General features: G+C 43.6%; 1 protein-coding gene across 11 annotated transcripts in view; it reads left to right on the forward strand.

Annotated features, from left to right (window-relative positions):
* Positions 1–10,314, forward strand: part of MYOM1 (myomesin 1) — a 163,426-nt gene extending 153,112 nt beyond the window's left edge. For all 11 annotated transcript variants that reach the window (XM_015540792.2, XM_042962765.1, XM_042962769.1 and 8 more), the window contains 5 exons: positions 844–1,007; positions 3,217–3,253; positions 3,501–3,523; positions 6,056–6,111; positions 9,492–10,314. In XM_015540792.2, the coding sequence (XP_015396278.2) occupies positions 844–1,007; positions 3,217–3,253; positions 3,501–3,523; positions 6,056–6,111; positions 9,492–9,785 (574 nt within the window). In that variant the 3' untranslated portion in view covers positions 9,786–10,314. The remainder of the gene's footprint in view (positions 1–843; positions 1,008–3,216; positions 3,254–3,500; positions 3,524–6,055; positions 6,112–9,491) is intronic.
* The last annotated feature ends 400 nt before the right edge of the window (positions 10,315–10,714 follow it).

Below are 10,714 nucleotides of genomic sequence, written 5' to 3' on the forward strand. Positions count from 1 at the left end.
CTCTATGCATAATTGTTGCTATCATTAAGTAGTTTTGTGCCTTTTTTTCTTATTTCCTCTTGTGTTTACAAACTCTTCATAAAGTTTCTTTTAGCATCATTGAGAGTATATCTACCTCTACCTCTCTTACCTCATTTATAACAGTAACATGTCTAGGCCATCAGATCACAAAGCAAAGGGTTCTATTTGCTTTCATTCTCTTGTAAAGAATGCAATGTATGTGTCTGCTCATGACCTACTACAGAATTTAGAGAAACTCACGTTCAGGGACAGAGAAAGTGCCTCATTCATTTTGGCAGAGATTCTGCTTTTCATTTACTCTAGGCCTTCCTACCAAGTACATATTTACATATGTTTTAAATAGCTTTGTAACCACGTACATGTCAATAGATTTCAGCCACAGATGAACCTCCTTAAGTCTGTTTTTAATTATTTTGTAAAATCTGATTTATAGCCGTAGACCATCTGCGTGAAATATGCTGTAATATAACATGGAGTTTGGCCTTTTCACTTTAAAGATTCTCTTAGCCCTACAAATAAACCCAAGCAAAAACAAAGATCATTAATACCACTGAGAAGTATTGGTGTTGCAATCGGCTAGGGCCCCACACTGCTGTTGGGAGTTAAATGTACAGACTGTCAGACCCCCTACCCTCACCGCCGCCCTGGACCTTGGAATCCAAGTTCTGTGATGCAGGGCCCATAATTTTTCTGAAGCAGAACATATGTGGATCCCATGTTGTTTGAAAGCCTGTAAAACTCTATGGTGAGATCTTCAAGAAAGAGTAAAAATGAGCTCTGGATGAAAGCAAACAATAACAATGTTTTCTTTGATATGAACAGCGGGACTGCTATTAAGTACACAGACAGAGTTAAGAGTGGGGTCACCGGGGAGCAGATCTGGCTGCAAATCAATGAGCCCACTCCGAATGACAAAGGGAAGTATGTAATGGAGCTCTTTGATGGCAAAACTGGACACCAAAAGACAGTGGATCTTTCTGGACAAGGTAAATGGATATTTTGCAGGTTAGAAATTCTTGAGGAGGAGAGGGCTTTTAAAAAAGAATGAAGGGTGACAAGAAGCCATTACATTTGACTATTGAAAGATGATTGGGGATTTTAATCAAGTAGTTTAAATTTAGCGTGGTGGTAGAAGAAAGAATTCAGTGGGTCTTGGAGTATCAGTGAAAAGTATACAGTGGAGACAATAAACATGGAGAGAAAGAACTACCTTTTCAAGATGCTTACAAAGAAAGGCAGGTTGATTTACAATCACTTGAGCAAGGACGATCACTGAAAAAGAAATGTGTCATGGTGATTGGAATTTGAGCATGTTTAATAGAGTTTAAGAAATCAGTTGAGATGGAAGGATTGAAGGTGGGAGTGGAGGGGAATAACCAATATATCAGTGTTCTGAAGAATGGAAGGCTTGAGATCTAGGGCTGAGGCGGAGGCGTTGACTTTGGGAAGAGCAAGGGATTCCTTTTCTTCAGAAACCAGAGGAGGGTAAATGTGAGTTGGCAAACATCAATATTAAGGAGAAGAGAAGAAAGTTGGAAAAGTTGGGTCCTTATGGCCTCAGATTTCTTGGTCATCTGCTGAGAGAATGGGGGCATCTGGAGAGAAGAGGAAAGAGGAGCAGGAAGTAGTGAGAAACATGGACAAACGCAGACCAGAAGTAACACACAACTATCAACCACAAGTTAAATGGTTAAAAGAGGTGGAAGAGGAAAGCGAGTGTGTGTTCCTCACGCACCTGTGGCTCTTGATCTGTCAGCCCCAAGGCCTTGGAAGCCACAGGGTCAGGATATTGTACCCTCAGGCTTTTAATGTGTAGCTTACTTATCACCATCCTTGCCTCCAGCTCCTGTTTCTATCATCCTCCTTCAAGCACTTGGGACTCTGCCTTGGGGTGTTCCTTCCACTGCTCCTGTCTAGCTTCTACCTAATATTTCTCAAGAAGACTGTGGACTGACTTTTTCTTCCACTTCTTCATGTACTCAAATGCAATCTAAATATCCCAGAACTCTTAGTGTTTTTAATCCTCAGAGAGTAGATTCACAATTCAGAGCACAGCCTTTTCAGTCCTGCCTTGAGTTATTTTGTGCTGACTCCCCTTATCTTTACCCCCCATCTCCCACTCATTTGGACTGGAAAGATTCAAATGGGAGTTGTTGCCTCCGCCTCCCCCTCCCCCCTGTGCCTGAGTCACACACTGCAGTGACAGGGGATCTCTCGCACAGTCCTCTAACATTTTGAAACACAACAGAAAATGGGAAACAGGAAGGGGGTGGATTTAAAAACAAAAACCAAAACCTAAAAAACTTTTTCTTTTACTCTCTGGCTCACCAAAGCCTATTGGTTCAGCGATGCCCACGTCTCAGTGTAGTGTGGGCAAAAGGAAGGGCACTGAACGCTTAGCTAGGGGTAGCCTAACTGGCCTACCTCCCCAGACTTGAAGCCTGACTTTGTGCTTATTCTTCCCATCCGTAAAAGCAGGGGGATGGACTGGTATTATGTAAATACTTTCTAGACATAAAATATCATGATTCTCAGACCAAAGAGGAGCTTAAAGAAGAGATGAGAGAGACTTCAAAATAAAGCTGCCTTTTTACCTGAAGTATTCCAAGCGGCTTGCTCTGCAGGCTCAGGGGGGAGAAGAGATTTTAGAACAGTGTAGCTCTCATTTCCTCATCTGCTGTCTTTTATCTCGGCTCCTGGCCAGCTCAGAAGCATTGCTTCGGGCCCATACTGGCACACACTGTGAGTGTCATAGTTCCTGTGCCCTTTCACACAGATAGACGGGCCAGACTATGCAACATGGAAACACTTAACTGTCCAGCTAGGAAGCTGTGACGTACATGGGGGATGATTTAATAACAGAAAAGCCTTTTTGATGTTCGGGATGTTTAACCACCTTTATTACCATTTTATCTTTGGCAGAGTGAATCTTTGCCTTTCTGTTTGAAAGGATGGTCTTGCAACCGGATTGGGAGCTTCTAAAATCCACTACTTCATCTTTTCTCCCTAGAAAGTATTTGCTTCCCCTGTGAAGTCCATCAAGTTGCAGAGTAAAGGAGGCATAGCCTTATTCAAAGTCAGCTTAGTCATGTCTGGACTGATCACACTGACCTCAGGCTGTGAATTTTAATCCACTCCTGTTGTGTCCTCAGCTCTGGGTGAGAACATTCTAACTTGTCTTTTTTTCTCTTAAAGCATATGATGAAGCCTTTGCTGAATTCCAGAGATTAAAGTAAGTCCCTTGCCATTTGCGTGCACTGATTTCTCTGGAACATGGTGTGCTCAGGTCTTCCCCCACCTGAGGGTTAGAGAGGGTCTTTTATTTTGGCAAATGCCTAAAAGCAGCACTTCCCACTGCCTTGTTGAGCAGCAAGATGTCTCCCAGGCAATGAAATGCAGTCCAGGTTTCGCCACTTTGAAGTAACACTAAAACAAAATTCTTCTTTGTTTTCATGTTTGTTCCTGTCTCTCAACCACAGACAAGCTGCCATTGCAGAGAAAAGTAAGTAAAACCCCCTTCCCATTTATTCCTGGCATAGTTTCAAAACATAACTTTCATTTGTTTATTGTGACTGCAGATGGAGAAGAATGAATTTTTTTTTCCTTTCTTTTTTCTTTTTAACCTTCTACATGTGTTTTCATTTAGTCTCTTGAGTAAGAATGTGAAAGGAAGGTCTCAGGTTACATTTTAAGACTGTCACTCAGCTCTTGAGCTAACCACCCAGGTGTCCTGAGAAATCTCTGGGCACAAATTATGCAAGTTGTTAACCACTTGCAGCAGGCACAATGTGTCAGAAAAATTTATTTGTATTAAAGAAAAGAAGAAATAAGAAACTTTGTGGGGTGCCTGGGTGGCTCAGTCAGTTGAGTGCGTGACTCTTGATTTCGGGTCAGGTCATTATCTCACAGTCTGTGGGATCGAGGCCCACGTCAGGCTGTGTGCTGATAGCGTGGAGCCTGCTTGGGATTCTCTCTTTCCCTCTCTCTCTGCCTCTCCCGTGCTCATGCTCTCTCTTTCAAGATAAATAAATAAACTTAAAAAAAATTTTAATGAAAAAAAAGAATTTTTGTACATTTGGCATCAGGTAAATCACTATCACTGATTTACTCCTGCATTTTCCTAAGAGCCTTTGTAGGATAAAAGCTGCCAAATAAGGCCTTCTTGAATACTTCACGGTCTGAGTGAACAAATGCCAAACTGTCAAGTCTGTGTACCCAGAAATGTGCTCACTACTAACTTCTGTCAGCTGTTTGCCTCACACATGGAGATTTCTGGAACGCCCAGTCTTTTAGGATTTCAGGGGTCATGGACTAAATATCGTAATCATGCAGGTTCTCTCTGAGTGTGTGAAGCAACAATTTGAAAATGGTTGAAGGTTAAAATTGTAGAGTCAGTCCTGAGCTGGAATGGAAGGGAACCATAGGGGAGTGAGAAATGAGGTCATTGCCAGCCTTTTAGTGGCTCCAGGTCATTCAGGATGGAACTTTTCACCTTTGACTTGCACTGCTTCCCGCCTCCTTCCTGCTCCTTCCCTCTTCCTGCCCTTGTGCTGGGTTTGTGTGGCTGCTGCTAGTGGTGAGTGGGGCAGGCACTGGGGCCCACTGTGGGCCAGAGGGGAGCGCTCCTTGTTGGTACCCAGTGTGCCCCTCCTGCTCCTGTACACACGCACAAGCAAATCCAGTGTCCACAGTTGGTGGCTACTCCCCATTCTCAAACTCTGGTGGGCAAGGAGCCTGACCCTCCTTCCAGTTCATGAACTCTTTCTGAAATTTCTGTACCAAAGCAGTTTAGAACTGGAAGAGACTTTAGTGCTTTTCTAGCCCCATGTGTTTAATCTTTTATATGTTGGGGGATGCTTCATTCAAACACCATCTTTCACGCAGATCCAGTATCTGTGTGAAAGATATTTTACCAAAATGGGTAAAAGCTGAGTTAGCTTCATTGGAGTTGGGAGGGGGTCTGAGCTCCCTGACTCAGTGCCCCTCCTCAGAGGGCCCCCAGAGGAATCCCACGGATTCTGTGGAGCAGAGCTGGGTGACATCATGTCCACAGCTGTAATGCAACCCTTCCTCCACGCCACAGATTAGGAGACTGGGGTCCACACAGGTGCCCTGCCTGATATCACACATAGGGTGTGGCAGGAGCCAAATGACGAGTTGAACTTACAAGTGGTGCAAGGTGCAATGGAATCAACAGGAGAAAGCAGTGAAGATTCAAGACTCATTCAAAGCTTTAGTCTTCTGACTTCGGGATCTAGAGTCACACGTTAATTAAAGTAGGCCTAAAATTGAGAGTGTGGTGGCTACTGCTTTAGTGGCAAACAGTGTCCCTTTGAGCAGATTATACAAATGTTCTTCTCTGGGGCTGGGCCAGTCACACCTAGAGCACAGGGCTTAGTGGGGGCAGGGGGGCAAGAGGTCAGCTCTGGATTTCAGCACCCTTCCCACACCTCGCCCCCTCAGCTGGGGCCCTTGCACTCATGGCCATAGATGGCAGCCCTACATACCAAGAACTAGTAGGAGACAAGAAAGAAAAGCTCTCTAGAAAAGTCCACAAAGAAAGCCCACAATCTGCATAAACCTCCAGATCTCATGGCTTGTAGCCTCCAATTATGCAACTTTTTTTTTTTTTTAATCATAGGGAAGCCCATAAAGGAGGCCAAGCAGAGTTGGAGGCTGTCCATAGAGATCTGCTCTGCCTCCTCGAGCTGAGCCCCACTGAGCTGCAGAAGGGCCAGGGCTGAAAATAGCTGTGAAAATTATAGAGCAGGTCTTGATGTCACAAAGCCATCCATCTCAAGCTGATAATTTAGGCACAGATAGAGGCACCCACGCACACAAAGTATCTGTATGAGGAAGGGTAACATCCATAATCACTGGATCATTTTCTTATTTTACATATTAAAAACAGGTATAAAGGAATTATAAGGAGAAGGAGGCTAAATTGGAAAGTTAGTTCCCTGGGGTGGTTTTGTGAATGGGATCACTGACGCTCATCATTTCAGTGATTAACCAGAAATGCCTATGCTTGCAGATCGTGCCCGGGTGCTGGGTGGTCTCCCCGATGTGGTCACCATCCAGGAAGGCAAGGTAAGCATGCACCACTCCTGTCCTCACGTCTTCCACACTAGCAATGGGTTCCAGTGGCCCAGACTTTGTTCTAAGCAAGTCCCCACCACTGCTTCTTAGGGTTCATTTCAGAATAGCCAGATTCAAAGCACAAACCAAGTCTGTTTTTTAGGCCAAGGATCAGGATACAAGTTCGCCTTTCACAGGCCCATGTGGACCACAGAGTCTATTTCCAGAGGTGCCCTTTCATACCATGAGAAGCAAAAAATGTTCGATCACAACTATATGACAAACATAAATGAAGAAAGATGTGAACGTTAATACCTAGTGGAAAATAGGCTGTCCTGTTAAATACTTCTCCTCTGAAGGGAAACGTGCTGCTCCGCGAATTTCTGTTGGCTCTATTTCGGTTGAAAGCTGATTTCTTTCCATTTAACTTTAAACTGGTATTTCCTGGCTCTGTAATCATCTCTCTGAAAAGCAATGAACATAATTTCTAACCTGGAGTCATTCTCTTCATCCCTATGTTTCATGAGACAAATTTCAGGGGTGCCTGAGTGGCTCTGTTGGTTAAGCTTCTGACTTCAGCTCTGGTCATGATCTCACGGTCTGTGGGTTTGAGCCCCGCGTCGGGCTCTGTACAGATAGCGCAGAGCCTGGAGCCTTCTTTGGATTCTGTGTCTCCCTCTCTCCCTGCTCCCCCCCTGCTCACACTCTGTCTCTCTCTCTCTCAAAAATAAAATAAACATTTTAAAAAAGACTAATTTAATAAGCCAGCCATAGGGGAGGGGTACCTGTAGTGGCACAAAACCTTTTCCCACCTCAGAAGGACACTGAAGACATTCAGTAGGTAGACTAGGGATAAAACAAGGCATGTAGAAAGGCTTTAGTGAGAGGCAGGTTTCATCCAGCTAAATTTCTTTGCAGGTAGAATATGTGACCACAGCTGACTTTAAGCTCAACCACTGCAGGGTTGCAGGTTTTCATGTTCCTCATCTAATGGGGTTCAAAATATTCAGCTCACTAGGTTGTAGTGAGAATTAAGAGATAGAATGTATATGAAAGCACTTTGTGATCTATAATGGAAATAAATCTAAAGTATGGATAGTTTTCCATGACACCTAAGGTATTTGAGAGTTTGGTTTGGTTTTGTTAAAAGTTTTAACCCTCAAGGCGTGCCTGGCTGGCTCGGTCAGTAGACATGCAATTCCTGATCTCAGAGTCATGAGTTTAAGTCCCACATTGGGCATGGAGCCTACTTAAAAAAAAAAAAAAAAGTTTTAACCCCTAAGTAATCACAGTTTCCAAAATCATGTACCTGATCCACTTGGGTAAGTTTAATGGCAATAGCTTGACTATTTTTCTTGTTGAAATGTGTTTGTAGAATAATCCAGTAAGAAATGCTAATTAACCATGGAAAGGAAACTGATTTCTTAATCTCCTGTTTTTAAACAATACTCTTATAGAAGAGATAATAAGTGATCATATAAGACTCTTTAGAGAAGAATATCCTTTTCCCTGTATGTTGTGAGCCCTAGTTCTTTTTCTTATAGTTTCTGGATTTCAGTAAGAAAAAAAAATGCAAGAATGGAATTTAAAATGTGAAGTAATTTCAGAGAAATGCAAATTACAACCACAATGAAATATCCTAACACACCTATCAGAACCGCTAGAATAAAAACAGTGACAACAACAAACACCGATAAGGATGCAGAGATACAGATCACTCATACATTGCTGGTGGAAATGTAAACCAAGATTGTACAGCCACTCAGGAAAACAGTTAGACAATTTCTCAAAAAAGGAAAACATGGATTTACCATATGAGCTAGTAGTTGTACTCCTCAGCATATATCATAAAGAAATTAAAATTAAGCTCAAATAAAAACCTGTATACAGATGTTCAGTAGCCACTTTAGTCATAATAGCCCCAAACTGGAAACAGCCCAGATGACCTTTATAGCCACACACACACGCACACGCACACACACCATGGCACACTATTGACCCATAAAAAGGGACAAACTACTGATATCTGCAGTAACTTGGATGAATCTGCAAGGAGTTGTGCCTGGTAGAAAAGGCAATCTCAAATGGCTACATACTATACGATGCTATTTATATAATGCTTTGGAAAATTCCGTCTTGGAAATGGAAAACAGATTGGTGGTTGCCAGGAGTTGGAAGTGAGGTTGGGAGGTTGGGGACAGGGGAGTGGGTGTGGGTATAAAGGGCAACATGAGAGGGGGCGCCTGGGTGGCGCAGTCGGTTAAGCGTCCGACTTCAGCCAGGTCACGATCTCACGGTCCGTGAGTTCGAGCCCCGCGTCAGGCTCTGGGCTGATGGCTCAGAGCCTGGAGCCTGTTTCCGATTCTGTGTCTCCCTCTCTCTGTCCCTCCCCCGTTCATGCTCTGTCTCTCTGTCCCAAAAATAAATAAACGTTGGAAAAAAAAAAAAAAGGGCAACATGAGAGATCCTTGTGGTGATGGAAATGTTCTCTGTCTTGACTGAGGGACTAGATACATGGACCTAGACAAGTGACAGAATTGAATAGAGCCACACACACACACAAACACCAATGAGTGCAAGGCAAACTGGGGAAACCTGAATAAGAACAATGGATTCCATCACTGTCAATGTACTGGTTGTGTTCTTATACTATCATTTTGTAAAATGTTACTGTTGGGGGAAACTGGGTAAGGGCACATGGGATCTCTCTATTATTTTTTACAACTGTTTATGAATCTACAATTACTCTTAAACTTTCAACAGAAAACTATGGTAAAGTTAAAAACTACAGGCCTAAGCATTGATCTTTTAAAATAAGAGGGTTTCAGCACAGATCGTAGTATAATAAGATATCAGGAAATAGGAATACATTTTGGTAGAGCACCTTTGCAACTGCAACAGACTGGGTGGAGTTTTGGGGGAGAAATAAAATGAGGAAGGTGGAACCTGAAAATCAGTCCCATTATCTGAAACAGCTGTTACGATTCTGCTGCCGGGCTCTGTGAGGCAGACAGAATGCAAAGTGAGCAGGTGGTAATTACGGCAATGAGATTTCTCTACCGAGACAGCGTCCAGATGCCACATGAGAACAAAAGGCATATCTAGGTGTTTACGAAAGCAAGAGTGCCTGTGGGACCTGAAAGCAAACTCCTTCGTGTGGTTCTGATGATAAGCACTCCCAAAGCCAGAAGGCTGAGGCCCTACAGAAACCTACTCAGGACTGAAGTCAAATTGTAATCCACGCAGGTGCATATGCCACGTAACTCCACCCATCATTCCATGGGTTTTATATTTATCCTCCTTTGGGTCCTGCCGGACCACCAGAAGGATTCTTGAAATTGGATTATCGTACCAAATATATTTCCTTCCCTCTGATAAAACCTGTTTTGCAGGCGCTTAATCTCACCTGCATCGTGTGGGGTGACCCGACTCCAGAGGTGTCCTGGCTGAAGAACGAGAAGCCTCTGGTCACAGACGACCACTGCAGCGTCAAGTTTGAGGCTGGCAAGACGGCCTACTTCACCATCAGTGGGGTGAGCACCGCCGACTCTGGCAAATACGGGCTGGTTGTGAAGAACAAGTATGGCTCGGAGATAAGCAACTTCACTATCAGTGTGTTCATCCCAGAGGAGGAGGCAAGGAAGGCCACTGAGCAGCACCAGAAAGGCAACAAGAAGTCCAAGTGACGGGAGACCGCTGAGAGTGTGCGCAGGGGCAGCTGCACTGAGCTGCCTCGAGTTACTTGTGTGCAAATGGCTTGAGTTAAGCATAAGGAAGTCTTCATGCTTTCTACTCCCTATTTTTGTGCTGCTTGGGGGAAAATTGTGAAATCTTTTACTCCTGTAAAAAAGCATCAACTAACAACATTTTAATAGTTTTTCTTTATCTGCAAATTCTGTGTTAAGAAAATACCATTGGTAGCACAAACATTAGGAAATGGTTTTAAGGAAAAGGCCAGAATAAAAGTCAGAGGGACGTTGAACGATGGTCAGAGAGCAGACGAATGTGTTGTGGAGCAGAGTTTGGACTTGGCTAGACTTTCTCCGGTGAATTCTCATGGGTTGCAATCATACTTCAGCATTTTTGTCAAGACAGGGATGAATTGTTAAGCCAACCAGTATGTTTTGTGTGTTGTTACGATAGTGACGTGCATTTCTATTGGCGGTCTTGTGATTTGGAGCCTCCTTGGTATTAATAAACAGTCCTCACACCTCTCCTCTTCCCCATCAGTGTTTCTCTTATTCTTCCTGTTCGGCTGCTCAGTTTAGCGGTCTCTGGTGCATCCTTCTCATTGCTTCTTATAGGGCATCTTCTGATGTAAATTCCTCTTGGTTAAAGTGGTACTTTCATGGGGCACCTGGGTGGCTCGGTTGGTTGGGCGGCCAACTTTGGCTCAGGTCATGATCTCACATCTCGTGGGTTCGAGCCCCACTTCGGGCTCTGTGCTGACAGCTCAGAGCCTGGAGCCTGCTTCGGATTCTGTGTCTCCCTTTCTCTTTGCCTCCCCCACTAGCACTGTGTATGTGTCTCTCTCTCAAAAATAAATAAATGTTAAAAAAAATTTTTTTTAAATAAAGTGGTACCTTCACAGACTTGTCAGAGTCATCCAAGGTCA

The sequence above is a fragment of the Panthera tigris genome, chromosome D3 (genome assembly GCF_018350195.1).
Source record: "Panthera tigris isolate Pti1 chromosome D3, P.tigris_Pti1_mat1.1, whole genome shotgun sequence".
Taxonomy (NCBI): Eukaryota; Metazoa; Chordata; class Mammalia; order Carnivora; family Felidae; genus Panthera; species Panthera tigris.